This window comes from Trachurus japonicus, chromosome 23 (assembly GCF_045865225.1).
Source record: "Trachurus japonicus isolate A0001 chromosome 23, Traja_1.0".
Classification (NCBI taxonomy): domain Eukaryota; kingdom Metazoa; phylum Chordata; class Actinopteri; order Carangiformes; family Carangidae; genus Trachurus; species Trachurus japonicus.
In genome coordinates this window covers 10,941,000-10,959,142 of record NC_140929.1, presented here as the reverse complement: position 1 = coordinate 10,959,142, position 18,143 = coordinate 10,941,000, and the positions used below count along the sequence as shown (strand labels likewise).

General features: G+C 40.7%; 2 protein-coding genes across 3 annotated transcripts in view; both read left to right on the top strand.

The window, feature by feature from the left end:
• iqsec3a (IQ motif and Sec7 domain ArfGEF 3a) overlaps positions 1-18,143 on the top strand; it is a 143,243-nt gene that overhangs the window by 87,141 nt on the left and 37,959 nt on the right. The window lies entirely within an intron of this gene.
• Positions 4,824-7,780, top strand: LOC146962590 (uncharacterized). The gene is made up of 3 exons (XM_085769904.1): positions 4,824-6,005; positions 6,558-6,946; positions 7,265-7,780. The coding sequence occupies exons 1-3, from the start codon at positions 4,883-4,885 to the stop codon at positions 7,778-7,780; spliced, it is 2,028 nt and encodes a 675-aa protein (XP_085626030.1). The 5' UTR covers positions 4,824-4,882.

The following is an 18,143-nucleotide window of genomic DNA, read 5'->3' as shown; positions in this document are numbered from 1 at the left end:
AGCAGAAAGTACGGTCCGGTCATTTTGGCTAACTTCTTGTCAGCCGATGGAGTTAGCAGTCCCCGCCCTCGTCCCTACGTCACCACATTCACGCGCATCCCTTGGCTGCACACACAGAGAGGACCGCCCCTTTATGTCGTTCTCTCTCCTCATTGGATAAAGGTTGTAGGATACAAGGAAAGTTTTCTCCTCGGCTTACAGCAGAGCAGAGTGACTGACAGACCCATGTTTCAGACCAAACACTCTATATAAGTGATTGCCGTCGGAAGATATAACTATTTAAGACTTATTAACACAAACATTCCGCTTACTTCTGCTTTAAATATTTTGCCGTTTTCATCCGTGAGTGTTGTCGTGTAAACAGGGCCTCAGTGTCAGGACTGGGTTTTCTCCAGGTACTCTGGTTTATCCCACCTATGTTTGTGAACATCTAAAAAAAAAGGACTGTTTTCAGTGACTGAATTAAAGCATTAAAGGGATAGTTCAGGTCTTTTTATATGAATCTATATGGCATCCCCATAAGCAGTTACCTGCTGTGACGGTGACTTTCCCCGGACTGCGTCCCGTGAGCGGAGTTCCGGCCTGGTTTCGGTGCTGACGAATGTAGTCCGGCTAGTTGGCTGGGGTCACGAAAATAAAGCGTTTTTCTTCTCAAAACAATATGCATTCAAAAGAGTGATACATTTGCATCACAAAACCGTTGTCCATGAAAAAGTCTGACCTCGCAATCGCTTGGCGCTATTTTCTCTCCCTCCGTATCACTGCGCGCTGCCGCCTGTAGACGGCTGTGCGCATTTCTATCAGCTGTTTCACGGAGTTTACTGCTCGGATAGTTCACGTAAACATATCTGATTATGACACAAGTGATGAAGCCATCCCTTGTTTTAGCACAGAGCCAAAGGGAGAGCTTTATGGACCTGATGTGATGCTGAACTTCGTCAGATGATAACTAGGGAGCGGAGCTGGTAGAGGCTGTGGTTAAGTGGAGGATGGGGTGTAAGTTGAAGACCATCCTGGGTGACCCCCAACACCCTCTACACAAAACCCTCTCAGGTCAGAGGAGCAGCCGAAGCAAAAGGCTCATCTCCCTGACCTGCAGAACCGAAAGATTTAAGAGATCATTTGTTCCTGCTGCAATCGTTTTATATAACACTTGTTAAAATGTTTTTTGTGTTCATCTTTTTTGTCATTGTTGTGTGAGCTACTGGACTAACTTGAATTTCCCTGCTAGGGATGAATAAAGTATTCTCTATTCTCTATCTATCTATCTATCTAACCCTTCGTTTTGCGCGTTCACGTGAAGTGGTAGGGGTGTCCCAATTCTGGTTCAGACGAGGGTTAGGGGGAAGGGGTAGGGCTATCTCGCCCTCGAAACGGAGATTTTTCAGGGGCACACTACGGACCGAGGGCTATGGCAAGTTTCCCAGAATGCATCTTGCGGCAACCGGCAGCTGTTTTATTTCTCACTATAGCGCTGTTATTACGTCATTTTGTTAAGTTTTAATATTTTTTCATGCGAGAAAGTAGCTGTTTAGATCCCCAATGTGCGGTCGGTTTATCCAAATGACGGCTGTTTAGACGTTTGCTCCGATGTTTTTCGGAGAAGTGCAGCTCCACGGTGGAGCCTCCACCTGTGGAGCAGATCAACGGCTCGTCACGGAGACACCACCCCATCCGGAGAGCTCGTCAGCCGGCCAACCTCCCGACCTCGTCCCGGTAGAAAAGACGACCGCTAATTAACTTACCCACAGGGTTTTAAAGGTTTACCGCCGCGTAGTTACATTCTTTTTAGGAGATAAATGCTGGTCTCATTGATGAAATGTAACAATTGTCGCATTAATTTGTTTGAATTAAAAGTGAAGCTTCATGTGTTTTGGACACAGGAGCAGCACTGCCTGGGGGATCTGTAGCCTATACAGAAATCACCACATTTACATCAATAAATAAATGTTTTACAATGAACCGATCATTCTTCATTAAATTTTATTTTATTTTATTAAGTTAATGTGGTTCTGAATAGAGGATTTGTGGCAAAAGCTCGTCACGTCTGCTCATGTGAAAGCCAGCAGAGACGACTGATGACGTATGTGATTGTTGAAGTGGTGTCCCAATTCATAGGGGTTGACTTTCAACCCTACTCCTTGTAGCTCCGTTTCAAGGGCAAGGGTTAAGGGCTAGGGGTAGGGCTAGGGGTAGGGATGAAAAATAGAATCGGAATTGGGCCTTAGTTTTTATCTATGTTTCATTCAATATCATGTACAGAATCATAATCATCATATCTGCTGTTTCATACACAAGGTAACAGTTATGGTACAACAAAAGAGACTGAGACTACAGTGACAAAGAAAAATATAAAATAAAATAGAATAAAGCAAGATGGAATAAAATAAATAAAAATATATCAGTATACCCAGAGCAGGGCTCCACCTGTTAGTGAATATATGTTTTTGGAGCCTCAGGAAATATGTTATTTGTTCCATTTGATATATTTCCTTTATTTTTTCAGTCCACATATTATGTCTACACCCACGTCAGAGTGAAGCGGTCTGAGAGAAATCCGTTCACCTTAATTGCAGACTGTGGATCTGAATACAAGGTTTGTATCCATTTGATGAAGTTCGGGCCAAATTGGAATCGTTTCAGAGTTTGAATAAGGTATTGCCAGGATACTTGATCGAATGCTTTCATGGCATCTACTGTAGGGATAATATCATTGATTCCTCTTCTTTAATTTTTGGGTGTGTCATTAAATTTAACAGCCTTCTGATGTTGTCTCCATAGTATCTTCCCTTTATAAACCCTGTCTGATTGGGATGGATAATTTCTGTAGTAATTATATTGACACGTCTTGCCAGAATAGCTGTTAGGATTCGAAGATCTGTATTCAATAATGAGATCGGTCTGTATGTTTGGCATTTGGTGGGATCTTTGCCATCTTTATGTATCACTGTACTATAGTAGTCTCTGTCCAAGAGGGGGCCATGGTTCCAGATTTTAATGCATGATGGTAAGCGTGTAGTAATGAATAATAATAATAATAATAATAATAATAATAATACATGTATTTGTATAGCACCTTTCGCAGAAATAAAATTCACAAAGTGCTTCACAAAATTACAGTTCAACAAGCAATTAATACAAAAGTAAAAATTATGAAAATATTAGTTAATGGTAACTAATAAACAACAACAGTACCAAGCAATAAAGATGGTGTTAACAACATTCAACAACCTCATCATACAATGAAAGCAAGCTTGAATAGATGTGTCTTCAAATTACTTTTAAAAACTTGTAGAGAGCTTGCAGACTGAAGACATAGAGGGAGAGAGTTACAAAGAGTTGGAGCCACTACATCAAAGGCACAATCACCTTTTGTCTTCAGTCTGGAGTGGGGGGCAGTCAGTAAGCTCTGATCTGAAGACCTAAGAGGCCTGCTGGTGTTGTAGGGGTGGATTAGGTCACAGATGTAGCCGGGTGCCTGATGATGAAATGCTCTGTATGTGATGATTATTTAATTAATAATAATTAATTTTGATGAATCCTGAACTTAATAGGCAGCCAGTGTAAGGAATGAAGGATGGGTGTGATATGGGTCATCCTGCTGGATCTGGTCAGTAACCTGGCTGCAGCATTTTGGATCATTTGGAGGCGGTTCAGAGGTGATAAATTGAGACATGTGAAAAGTGCGTTGCAATAATCTAACCGAGAAGACACAAAGGCATGTATAATCATTTCCAGTACGGGCCGGGACACAATGGACCTGAGCTTTGATATGTTTCTGAGCTGGAAAGAACAAGCATGTACCAAAGACTTTGTATGCTCCTCAAAGCGCATGGTTCGGTCAAAATTAACACCAAGATTTTTTAGCTTAGACTGAGCAGCTGATGAAGGAAAGCCAATTCTGGGCAATTTTGGGAGCTAGGCTGTCAGGTGCAATGATCAGAACCTCTGTTTTATCAGTGTTCAGCTGGAGGAAATTATTTGCCAACCACTCACTAATGGTGGACAAGCAGTTTTGCAGAACAACAAGGTTGGTTAGGTTGTCAGGTTTGCAGGAGACATATAACTGAATGTCATCAGCATAACAATGACAAGAAACACAACTGAATTTCTTTATAATGTGCCCTAATGGAGGCATGTATAAGGAAAATAACAATGGACCCAATACAGACCCGTGGGGTACGCCACAGGAAAGCTGAAGGATTAAGGTTAGATTTTTTCAGAAGTGGTTGAACAACCGCATGTTTAAAATAAATTGGGACACAGCCTGATAGCAGAGAGCTGTGAGGACAGAAGTAGGTAAATCAACTGGACTAGCTGAGGTGTTTAGGCTGCCAACTAGATCACTGTCTTGCAGGGAAATTGGGGTGAAAGCATCCAAAATCAGTGGCCGAACTGGATGACCAGAGGGAGGGTCAGAGGAGGGTATAATGCTATAGTCTGTATAAACTAAACTACTCTCGTGTACGTGTGTGTGCTGTTAAAATAACTAATGAACTAAATTCTTGGGTAGTTGTCCTTTGAAATGCATGTCATCACTATGATGACATCATAATGATGGTGTGACATCATAATGATGGTGTGACTTTGGCAATGTCCTTTGAAATGTGTGACATCACTTATGATGTCATCATTGCCGTGTATATAGACCATAGTTCTGAATTCTCAAGTAGAAAATCCTCACAGCATTACTGGCTGGTTACTGAGAGGGAAAACCCCACACTGCTGTGTGATGATCATTAATTGTGATCTTTAATTGTTCATACTTAACATACGTAAATAGCCCCTATTTTATGTAGAACACACGGTCTACACAGAGACAATTACACTACAAACTGAGTCACTTCATTTCAAGTACGGTAATAAAAATACTTGCACAAAAATGAGTGTACATCAGGAAGAGTCCAAATTAACTAGGACAAAGAAAACTGATAAACGGCTATTTGACGAAAACAAGGATTTGAAGAGACAAAGTGCCTCCTCTATTAAAAATGAAAATTATTTGAAAAAACTACAGACGGAGAATGCTAAACTGCAGCAGAACGTTAAAGAACTGAAACTGCTTAATAACAACCTCAAACATGAACTGCAGCAGGCTGAGGCTAGCTCAGCTAACGATAAGTGCAAGAAAACCCATCTAAAGACTGATTTAGAGCAGAGAATTCTGAATCTGGAGTCAAAAAACCAGCACCTCAATAACAAATACTATGTGGAGAAGTCGAAGCGAAAGCAAATGGAGAAGCAACTGGAGAAGTTCAGCCAAATCAAAGAGGAAAATGAAAAACTGGCAATGGAAAATCAGACTTTGAATCATAAGGTTGAAAAGCTCTCAGGGTATAAACAGTGCAAATGCAAGTCAGTACAAGAAGTGAAACAGCTGGTACAACAGAAGGACACTGAACATGACAAAACAAAACATGAGTTGAGAATTGAAGGTGAAAACTGTCACGAAACAACAGATAAACTTGAGGAAGTAGACAAAACAGCCCAGGAGCTGAGAGATAAAATTAAAAGATATCAAAAAAAGCTTGATATTGATAAGACAAACAACTATAAATTGAAAAGAGAGAACTGCCAACTCACTGCTGAGCTTGAGAAACAAAAACAGTACGTAATAGACGCAGATCGAAGGACTGATGTGGCAACTGAGGCTTGTAAAGAAAAAGACCTGAAAATAGATTGTCAGCAAAAAGAGTCAGAAAAACAGCGTGTCATCATAACAACATTGGGAGAGGAGGTCAATGACCTGAAACATAAACTTAAAAACCTAGATTATGAAGCTATTGCATTCAGCCATGAAAAAGACCAGATAATCACTGACATGAGGAATCAGATGAAGGATGTGGAGGCTGAGGTAGGACGGCTAAAAATGCAGATTTCATCTCAAAAGGTTACAGGAGATCTCACCATTAAAAACTTGTCCACAGCTCAGTCAAAAGTCAGTGAGTTAGAGAGAACAAATGAAACTTTACTTGAAAACTTGTCCACAGCTCAGTCAAAAATCAGTGAGTTAGAGAGAACAAATGCGACTTTGGTTAAAAACTTGTCCACAGCTCAGTCAAAAATCAGTGAGTTAGAGAGAACAAATGCGACTTTGGTTAAAAACTTGTCCACAGCTCAGTCAAAAATCAGTGAGTTAGAGAAAACAAATGCGACTTTGGTTAAAAACTTGTCCACAGCTCAGTCAAAAATCAGTGAGTTAGAGAGAACAATTGCGACTTTGGTTAAAAACTTGTCCACAGCTCAGTCAAAAATCAATGAGTTGGACCAAACAAATGAGACTTTGGTTAAAAACTTGTCCACAGCTCAGTCAAAAATCAGTGAGTTAGAGCAAACAAATGAGACTTTGGTTAAAAACTTGTCCACAGCTCAGTCAAAAATCTGTGAGTTAGAGAGAACAAATGCGACTTTGGTTAAAAACTTGTTCACAGCTCAGTCAAAAGTCAGGGAGTTAGAGAGAACAAATGCAACTTTGGTTAAAAACTTGTCCACAGCTCAGTCAAAAATCAGTGAGTTAGAGAGAACAAATGCGACTTTGGTTAAAAACTTGTCCACAGCTCAGTCAAAAATCAGTGAGTTAGAGAGAACAAATGCGACTTTGGTTAAAAACTTGTTCACAGCTCAGTCAAAAATCAGTGAGTTAGAGAGAACAAATGAGACTTTAACTGGTGAAATCTTAGACCACAAAACTGAGGTCATTTCAAAGGACTCTGAGATCGTCAATTTGGGGAGGAAATATCGTGCTGTGAAAAAACAGTTGGAACAAGTGAAAAGTCAACTGGAGGATGCAGAGTTAAGACTGGACATATGTTTGCGCACTGCACACAAGGACCAGGCACAGTTGAAGGAAGAGCTGGTACACACCAAAGATATTTTAATCCAACAGCGGGCGAGGGCAAAACTCCAGGAGGCCATGGGGGTCAAACAAGAAACGGGAGACAAAGAAGTAAGAAAAATTGATGAATCTACTTGTAGTTTACAGGAAAATTCCGAACAAGTACAGCAGGAACTTGAGTGTACTGTGTTAAGTATTGAAGAGCTTCAGGATCTTAACGATTGCATGATACGAAGAATTTATGCATCACCGAAGTTACTACATATAGACAATATCAATAATATCAAGACAACAAACAGGAGAACATATGACTTGTTTCGCGAATATTGTATTCTTGTAGAAATGATGAGGAGTGTGGCTGAAAGGAAGGTGGCGAACCCAGCAAAGTTTTTGGAGAATATAATTGCCTTGTCCTCTGACTGCATGAAGCGTCAACCCCCGCCTGAGATAAAGCCTGAGATAAAGCCTGAGATAAAGCCTGAGATGAAGCCTAAGATAAAGCCTGAGATGAAGCCTGAGATAAAGCCTGAGATGAAGCCTAAGATAAAGCCTGAGATAAAGCCTGAGATAAAGCCTGAGATAAAGCCTGAGATGAAGCCTGAGACTGGTTGCACATCAAGACAAAGGCGCATCGTACTAACATCCACCAATCCACAGACAGAGTCCAAAGACAAAGTGAAGACACCCCGCCTTCCCCCCATCCAGAAAAAACCTATACCGCTGCCCAGAACATCCACTCAACCCCGTCTCCCCTCTCAGGTCAAATCTGGTCACAGCTCAAGATCCCCCTTCTTCCCCCCCATACAGGGAAAACAGCTGCCCAGAACGTCCACTCAACCCCGTCTCCCCTCTGAGGGCAAATCTGGTCACATCTCAACACATACTCCCCGAAAACTGCCCCTTCGGCCTCAACTTACCCAACGGCTTATCTGGCCTCCAAAATGAAGAACACCTCCTGACGTGATGCACTCATGCTAGAAAATGAATGGATTCAGGCTACATTTACACGGAAACGATCTGAACAGAAAACGCGAAAGTGGTGTTGCGTTCTTACTTTTTATTTTGCGTTTTTAGACCTTTTTGGGGAGGAAATCTGCGTGCATACCGTGATGCAAAAGTCTGTGGAATCCGACGTGTTTGTTGTTATTTTCCTGTGCTGACGCACGGTGTTTTCAAGCCCCCAAAACGCCATCGCCATCTAAACAAAAGACACATCTGATTAAATATTTTGCAGTGAGCGTTGTCGTGTAAACAGTGGCCTCAGTGGTCAGGACTGGGTTTTCTCCAGGTACTCTGGTTTATCCCACCTATGTTTGTGAACATCTAAAAAAAAAAAAAAATTGTTGTCCACAATATCTGTGTATCATTCGTTCTTTCCATCTTCAATTGGCAAAAATTGTTGTTATTTTCCTGTGCTGACGCATGCCTGTGATGAAAACGCAGAGCAGACTTTTGCATTTTCACCCTTTACATGGGCACGCAACAGTGGAGCGTTTTAAGATTTCCACTCTGGAGGGTGGTTTCACTTTTTTGCGTTTTCAAGCCCCCTAAACGCCGTCGACGTCTAAACAAAAGGCACATCTGATTAAAGCAGAAGTAAGCGGTCCGGTCATTTTGGCTAACTTCTTGTCAGCCGATGGAGTTAGCAGTCCCCGCCCTCGTCCCTACGTCACCACATTCACGCGCATCCCTTGGCTGCACACACAGAGAGGACCGCCCCTTTATGTCGTTCTCTCTCCTCATTGGATAAAGGTTGTAGGATACAAGGAAAGTTTTCTCCTCGGCTTACAGCAGAGCAGAGTGACTGACAGACCCATGTTTCAGACCAAACACTCTATATAAGTGATTGCCGTCGGAAGATATAACTATTTAAGACTTATTAACACAAACATTCCGCTTACTTCTGCTTTAAATATTTTGCCGTTTTCATCCGTGAGTGTTGTCGTGTAAACAGGGCCTCAGTGTCAGGACTGGGTTTTCTCCAGGTACTCTGGTTTATCCCACCTATGTTTGTGAACATCAAAAAAAAAAGGACTGTTTTCAGTGACTGAATTAAAGCATTAAAGCATTGACTTTGATAATAGCTTTTAGTGATTTCAACAGTTTAAACTCGAGTAAGGTTGAAGTGTGCTCTTGAGATGAGAATACATAAAATGTACAGACTGCAGATGATACTGTGCATGATGATGACCAGAAACTAATTCCAAGCTGGAAGTTGATACCTCTCCGGAGTGGTATCAGAAAGAGACATCTTTGAGAATCCACTGCAAACATGACTCTGTTCTCTGTTGCACAGCTTTGTTCGAGCCAATCCGAGTGTTTGTTAATATGTGCGTGCATTCTTCTGCACTCTGAAAAGCGCCACTTTAAGCCTGATGTCATTTAAGGCGGATTTTTTGCTCAGATCCGATTTTTTTGTTTGGCTGTTCACATTACCATCTAAAATGTGGCCTGTATGTATCAGATTAAGTATTTTCACTTTTATTTCTAAATGTCTGTGAAATGGAAGCTGGAAAATGTCTGAGCAGCTGCTGAGGAGGAAAAGAATAAAGAAAAAGGACCAAACGCTCTATTTTAGTTTCAGTTAGGTTACCATTTAGGGGTGGGAGAAAAAAATGATTCACATAAGTATCGCAATATTTTTTTGACGATTTTTTTTTTTTTTGGAACTTAGGCCGAATTCCGATTCTCCGGGTTAGGGGGAAGGGGTAGGGCTATCTCGCCCTCGAAACGGAGATTTTTCAGGGGCACACTACGGACCGAGGGCTATGGCAAGTTTCCCAGAATGCATCTTGCGGCAACCGGCAGCTGTTTTATTTCTCACTGTAGCGCTGTTATTACGTCATTTTGTTAAGTTTTAATATTTTTTCATGCGAGAAAGTAGCTGTTTAGATCCCCAATGTGCGGTCGGTTTATCCAAATGACGGCTGTTTAGACGTTTGCTCCGATGTTTTTCGGAGAAGTGAAGCTCCACGTTGGAGCCTCCACCTGTGGAGCAGATCAGCGGCTCGTCACGGAGACACCACCCCGTCCGGAGAGCTCGTCAGCCGGCCAACCTCCCGACCTCGTCCCGGTAGAAAAGACGACCGCTAATTAACTTACCCACAGGGTTTTAAAGGTTTACCGCCGCGTAGTTACATTCTTTTTAGGAGATAAATGCTGGTCTCATTGATGAAATGTAACAATTGTCGCATTAATTTGTTTGAATTAAAAGTGAAGCTTCATGTGTTTTGGACACAGGAGCAGCACTGCCTGGGGGATCTGTAGCCTATACAGAAATCACCACATTTACATCAATAAATAAATGTTTTACAATGAACCGATCATTCTTCATTAAATTTTATTTTATTTTATTAAGTTAACGTGGTTCTGAATAGAGGATTTGTGGCAAAAGCTCGTCCCGTCTGCTTATGTGAAAGCCAGCAGAGACGACTGATGACGTATGTGATTGTTGAAGTGGTGTCCCAATTCGTAGGGGTTGACTTTCAACCCTACTCCTTGTAGCTCCGTTTCAAGGGTAAGGGCTAGGGGTAGGGTTAGGGGTAGGGGTAGGGGTAGGGGTAGGGATGAAAAATAGAATCGGAATTGGGCCTTAGTTTCATTCAATATCATGTACGGAATCATAATCATACACAAGGTAACAGTTATGGTACAACAAAAGAGACTGAGACTACAGTGACAAAGAAAAATATAAAATAAAATAGAATAAAGCAAGATGGAATAAAATAAATAAAATTATATCAGTATACCCAAAGCAGGGCTCCACCTGTTAGTGAATATATGTTTTTGGAGCCTCAGGAAATATGTTATTTGTTCCATTTGATATATTTCCTTTATTTTTTCAGTCCACATATTATGTGTTGGGGGGTCGGGCTTCAACCACCTTATGCATTTAATTGCTGTTGCTAGTAGTAGGCTATCTGTAAGAGATATTTTTTGGCTCTTCCTTCCATTCCTTCCATTGGGTCCATTGTAATATTTCCACCAAATATTTTATTAAGCGTTTCAAACACTTCCTTCCAGAATGCTTCCAGTTTTGGGCATAGCCAGAGTATGTGGGTCTGATTACCAATGTGTGGGCCACAGTTTCTCCAGCATTTATTTGAGTGTGTAGTGCTAAATTTAGCTGTAATTTCAGGTGTCCGAAAGAATCTCATGACGACCTTCCATTTAAATTCTCTCCATACATTTGAATTAATTACCAGATGTACTTCAGTACAAATTTCCTCCCACATATCATGTGATATGTTGGAATTAATTTCAATTTCCCATCTCTCCTTAACCTGTGCAGTATTATTCAAATTCATGCCCAGGAATATTTGGTAACAACAGCTTATTAATTTCTTATCCCATTTTTTTGTTTGTACTTTAATCAATAACTCTTCAATTAGTGTTGGTTTAGTAACTTTGTCCTAGTCTTTGTGTTTTAATAAGAAATCCCTGTAAGTATCTGAAGAAATCTGTGCTTGGTATCTTAAATTCCTCCGACAGCTGCACAAATGATTTAAAGTTGTTGATGTAAATTGGTGAGTCCATACTCAGACCATTTCCTGAAGCCTGTATCTAATTTAGAGGGCCCAAAATCATTCATATATCCAATGTTTGTAAGTGCTGAAATTGTTTTAGGCAGCCCAAGTGTAGATTTTATTGTCTTCGATATTTTTAATGTAATTTTGGTCCAATCACCCATATTTATTTTACTTGGATGGACATCTAGGAAAGGCAAGGCCTGTAAAGGTCTTTCACATGAACTCTTTTCAATATTGAGCCAGCGTGTATATGATAAGTCCTGAAGCCATATTATTAGCGGTTTTAGTTGCACAGCCCAAAAGTAGTATCTCAGATTAGGTAGTTTGAGCCCTCCCTTTGCTTTAGATGACTGTAACACTTTTAATCTGATTCTTGGTCGCTTTCTCTGCCAGATAAATATTGAAATTAGTTTGTCCAATTTGTCAAATGTAGTTTTGGGGATGTCAATAGGTAACATTTGAAACAAATATAGTAATTTAGGCAGCACATTCATACAGACACTCTCAATGCAGCCCAGCAGAGATAGGGGCAGTATTGACCATCAGTCTAAGTCCTTACTAGTGTTATAAATTAAACTTTTGTAATTGAAATCGTATAGTTTTTCTAATGAAGGTGGTATATGAATACCTAAATATTTGATGCCATCTACTGGCCATTTAAACCCACTCTGCAATTTAGTTGTATCTGAGATGTTGCCGCCTATGTCCATGGCCATTGTTTTGTCCATGTTTAATTTGTAGCCCGAGAAGTATCCATAAGTGAAAATGATGTCCTTTAAACATGGTATTGTTGTTACAGGTTTTGTAAGATACAGATTTTATGCTGTTCTCCGTTTATTGTAACCCCCCTTATATTATCATTATCCCTAATCAGCTGTGCTAATGGTTCAATACTGATATCAAATAACAAAGGAGATAGTGAACAACCTTGTCTACACCCACGTCAGAGTGAAGCGGTCTGAGAGAAATCCGTTCACCTTAATTGCAGACTGTGGATCTGAATACAAGGTTTGTATCCATTTGATGAAGTTCGGGCCAAATTGGAATCGTTTCAGAGTTTGAATAAGGTATTGCCAGGATACTTGATCGAATGCTTTCATGGCATCTACTGTAGGGATAATATCATTGACTCCTCTTCTTTAATTTTTGGGTGTGTCATTAAATTTAACAGCCTTCTGATGTTGTCTCCACAGTATCTTCCCTTTATAAACCCTGTCTGATTGGGATGGATAATTTCTGTAGTAATTATATTGACACGTCTTGCCAGAATAGCTGTTAGGATTCGAAGATCTGTATTCAATAATGAGATCGGTCTGTATGTTTGGCATTTGGTGGGATCTTTGCCATCTTTATGTATCACTGTACTATAGTAGTCTCTCTCCAAGAGGGGGCTATGGTTCCAGATTTTAATGCATGATGGTAAGCGTGTAGTAATGAATAATAATAATAATAATAATAATAATAATAATAATAATAATAATAATAATAAATGTATTTGTATAGCACCTTTCACAGAAATAAAATTCACAAAGTGCTTCACAAAATTACAGTTCAACAAGCAATTAATACAACAGTAAAAATTATGAAAATATTCTAATAAACAACAACAGTACCATGCAATAAAGATGGTGTTAACAACATTCAACAACCTCATCATACAATGAAAGCAAGCTTGAATAGATGTGTCTTCAAATTACTTTTAAAAACTTGTAGAGAGCTTGCAGACTGAAGACATAGAGGGAGAGAGTTACAAAGAGTTGGAGCCACTACATCAAAGGCACAATCACCTTTTGTCTTCAGTCTGGAGCGGGGGGCAGTCAGTAAGCTCTGATCTGAAGACCTAAGAGGCCTGCTGGTGTTGTAGGGGTGGATTAGGTCACAGATGTAGCCGGGTGCCTGATGATGAAATGCTCTGTACGTGATGATTATTTAATTAATAATAATTAATTTTGATGAATCCTGAACTTAATAGGCAGCCAGTGTAAGGAATGAAGGATGGGTGTGATATGGGTCATCCTGCTGGATCTGGTCAGTAACCTGGCTGCAGCATTTTGGATCATTTGGAGGCGGTTCAGAGGTGATGACATGACATGACATGTGAAAAGTGCGTTGCAATAATCTAACCGAGAAGACACAAAGGCATGTATAATCATTTCCAGCACGGGCCGGGACACAATGGACCTGAGCTTTGATATGTTTCTGAGCTGGAAAGAACAAGCATGTACCGAAGACTTTGTATGCTCCTCAAAGCGCATGGTTCGGTCAAAATTAACACCAAGATTTTTTAGCTTAGACTGAGCAGCTGATGAAGGAAAGCCAATTCTGGGCAATTTTGGGAGCTAGGCTGTCAGGTGCAATGATCAGAACCTCTGTTTTATCAGTGTTCAGCTGGAGGAAATTATTTGCCAACCACTCACTAATGGTGGACAAGCAGTTTTGCAGAACAACAAGGTTGGTTAGGTTGTCAGGTTTGCAGGAGACATATAACTGAATGTCATCAGCATAACAATGATAAGAAACACAACTGAATTTCTTTATAATGTGCCCTAATGGAGGCATGTATAAGGAAAATAACAATGGACCCAATACAGACCCGTGGGGTACGCCACAGGAAAGCTGAAGGATTAAGGTTAGACTTTTTCAGAAGTGGTTGAACAACCGCATGTTTAAAATAAATTGGGACACAGCCTGATAGCAGAGAGCTGTGAGGACAGAAGTAGGTAAATCAACTGGACTAGCTGAGGTGTTTAGGCTGCCAACTAGATCACTGTCTTGCAGGGAAATTGGGGTGAAAGCATCCAAAATTAGTGGCCGAACTGGATGACCAGAGGGAGGGTCAGAGGAGGGTATAATGCTATAGTCTGTATAAACTAAACTACTCTCGTGTACGTGTGTGTGCTGTTAAAATAACTAATGAACTAAATTCTTGGGTAGTTGTCCTTTGAAATGCATGTCATCCCAATGATGACATCATTGGGATGACATCATGATGATGGTGTGACTTTGGCATTGTCCTTTGAAATGCATGACATCACTATGATGTCATCATTGCCGTGTATATAGACCATAGTTCTGAATTCTCAAGTAGAAAATCCTCACAGCATTACTGGCTGGTTACTGAGAGGGAAAACCCCACACTGCTGTGTGATGATCATTAATTGTGATCTTTAATTGTTCATACTTAACATACGTAAATAGCCCCTATTTTATGTAGAACACACGGTCTACACAGAGACAAATACACTACAAACTGAGTCACTTCATTTCAAGTACGGTAATAAAAATACTTGCACAAAAATGAGTGTACATCAGGAAGAGTCCAAATTAACTAGGACAAAGAAAACTGAGAAACGGCTATTTGACGAAAACAAGGATTTGAAGAGACAAAGTGCCTCCTCTATTAAAAATGAAAATTATTTGAAAAAACTACAGACGGAGAATGCTAAACTGCAGCAGAACGTTAAAGAACTGAAACTGCTTAATAACAACCTCAAACATGAACTGCAGCAGGCTGAGGCTAGCTCAGCTAACGATAAGTGCAAGAAAACCCATCTAAAGACTGATTTAGAGCAGAGAATTCTGAATCTGGAGTCGATCAATAACAAATACTATGTGGAGAAGTCGATGCGAAAGCAAATGGAGAAGCAACTGGAGAAGTTCAGCCAAATCAAAGAGGAAAATGAAAAACTGGAAATGGAAAATCAGACTTTGAATCATAAGGTTGAAGAGCTCTCAGGCTATAAACAGTGCAAATGCAAGTCAGTACAAGAAGTGAAACAGCTGGTACAACAAAGGACACTGAACATGACAAAACAAAACATGAGTTGAGAATTGAAGGTGAACGCTGTCACGAAACAACAGATAAACTTGAGGAAGTAGACAAAACAGCCCAGGAGCTGAGAGATAAAATTAAAAGATATCAAAAAAAGCTTGATATTGAGAAGACAAACAACTATACATTGAAAAGAGAGAACTGCCAACTCACTGCTGAGCTTGAGAAACAAAAACAGTACGTAATAGACGCAGATCGAAGGGCTGATGTGGCAACTGAGGCTTGTAAAGAAAAAGACATGAAAATAGATTGTCAGCAAAAAGAGTCAGAAAAACAGCGTGTCATCATAACAACATTGGGAGAGGAGGTCAATGACCTGAAACATAAACTTAAAAACCTAGATGATGAAGCTATTGCATTCAGCCATGAAAAAGACCAGATAATCACTGACATGAGGAATCAGATGAAGGATGTGGAGGCTGAGGTAGGACGGCTAAAAATGCAGATTTCAACTCAAAAGGTTACAGGAGATCTCACCATTAAAAACTTGTCCACAGCTCAGTCAAAAAGCAGTGAGTTAGAGAGAACAAATGAGACTTTGGTTAAAAACTTGTCCACAGCTCAGTCAAAAATCAGTGAGTTAGAGAGAACAAATGCAACTTCAGTTAAAAACTTGTCCACAGCTCAGTCAAAAATCAGTGAGTTAGAGAGAACAAATGAGACTTTGGTTAAAAACTTGTCCACAGCTCAGTCAAAAATCAGTGAGTTAGAGAGAACAAATGAGACTTTGGTTAAAAACTTGTTCACACCTCAGTCAAAAAATCAGTGAGTTAGAGAGAACAAATGAGATTTTGGTTGAAAAGTTGTTTACACCTCAGTCAAAAATCAGTGAGTTAGAGAGAACAAATGAGACTTTGGTTAAAACTTGTCCACAGCTCAGTCAAAAATCGTGAGTTAGAAAACAAATGAGACTTTGGTTAAAAAGTTGTTTACACCTCAGTCAAAAATCAGTGAGTTAGAGAGAACAAATGAGACTTTGGTTGAAAACTTGTCCACAGCTCAGTCAAAAGTCAGTGAGTTAGAGAGAACAAATGAGACTTTGGTTAAAAGCTTGTTCACAGTTCAGTCAAAAATCAGTGAGTTAGAGCAAACAAATGAGACTTTAACTGGTGAAATCTTAGACCACAAAACTGAGGTCATTTCAAAGGACTCTGAGATCGTCAATTTGGGGAGGAAATATCGTGCTGTGAAAAAACAGTTGGAACAAGTGAAAAGTCAGCTGGAGGACGCAGAGTTAAGACTGGACATATGTTTGCGCACTGCACACAAGGACCAGGCACAGTTGAAGGAAGAGCTGGTACACACCAAAGATCTTTTAGTCCAACAGCGGGTGGGGGCAAAACTCCAGGAGGCCAAGGGGGAACAAGAAACTGGAGACAAAGAAGTACAGCAGGAACTCGAGTGTACTAGGGTAAGTATTGATGAGCTTGAGGAACTTAACAATTACATGATACGAAGGGTTTATGAATCACAGAAGGTAAATTATTATAAAGACAATATCCGAAATATCAGGACAAAAGACAAAACATTCTATGACTTGTTTCGCGAAAATTGTATTCTTGTAGAAATGGTGAGGAGTGTGAATGAGGGGAGGTTGACAAACCCAACAGACTTGTTGAAGAATTTAATTGCCATGTCCACTAACTCCATAAAGCGTCGACCCCCGCCTGAGATGAAGCCTGAGATAAAGCCTGAGATAAAGCCTAAGATGAAGCCTGAGATGAAGCCTGAGATGAAGCCTGAGGTAAAGCCTGAGATGAAGGCTGAGATGAAGGCTGAGATGAAGGCTGAGATGAAGCCTGAGATCAAGCCTGAGATCAAGCCTGAGATCAAGCCTGAGATCAAGCCTAAAATAAAGCCTGAGATCAAGCCTCAGACTGGTTGTACATCAAGACAAAGGCGCATCGTACTAACATCCACCAATCCACAGACAGAGTCCAAAGACAAAGTGAAGACACCCCGCCTTCCCCCCATCCAGAAAAAACCTATACAGCTGCCCAGAACATCCACTCAACCCCGTCTCCCCTCTCAGGGCAAATCTGGTCACAGCTCAAGATCCCCCTTCTTCCCCCCCATACAGGGAAAACAGCTGCCCAGAACGTCCACTCAACCCCGTCACATCTCAACACATACTCCCCGAAAACTGCCCCTTCGGCCTCAACTTACCCAACGGGTTATCTGGCCTCCAAAATGAAGAACACCTCCTGACGTGATGCACTCATGCTAGAAAATGAATGGATTCAGGCTACATTTACACGGAAACGATCTGAACAGAAAACGCGAAAGTGGTGTTGCGTTCTTACTTTTTATTTTGCGTTTTTAGACCTTTTTGGGGAGGAAATCTGCGTGCATACCGTGACGCAAAAGTCTGTGGAATCCGACGTGTTTGTTGTTATTTTCCTGTGCTGACACATGCCTGTGATGAAAACGCAGAGCAGACTTTTGTGTTTCACCCTTTACATGGGACCAACAGTGGAGCGTTTTAGATTTCCACTCTGGAGGGTGGTTTCACTTTTTTGCGTTTTCAAGCCCCCAAAACGCTGTCGACGTCTAAACAAAAGGCACATCCGATTAAATATTTTGCAGTGAGTGTTGTCGTGTAAACAGGGCCTCAGGGTCAGGACTGGGTTTTCTCCAGATACTCTGGTTTATCCCACCTATGTTTGTGAACATCTAAAAAAAAAAAAAAAATTTCGTCCACAATTCGTGTAAATCTGTGTATCATTCGTTCTTTCCATCTTCAATTGGCAAAAATTGTCGTTATTTTCCTGTGCTGACGCATGCCTGTGATGAAAACGCCGAGCAGAATTTTGCGTTTTCACCCTTTACATGGGGACGCAACAGTGGAGCGTTTTAAGATTTCCACTCTGGAGGGTGGTTTCACTTTTTTGCGTTTTCAAGCCCCCAAAACGCCGTCGCCGTCTAAACAAAAGGCACATCTGATTAA

Bases quoted from the DNA above. Each gene is read 5' to 3' on its own strand.
- LOC146962590 (XM_085769904.1), top strand. From the start codon at position 4,883: ATGAGTGTACATCAGGAAGAGTCCAAATTAACTAGGACAAAGAAAACT. The intron at 6,006-6,557 runs GTGAGTTAGAGA...ACTTGTCCACAG, and splicing joins CACAGCTCAGTCAAAAATCA to CTCAGTCAAAAATCAGTGAG. The intron at 6,947-7,264 runs GTAAGAAAAATT...GACTGCATGAAG, and splicing joins AAGAAACGGGAGACAAAGAA to CGTCAACCCCCGCCTGAGAT.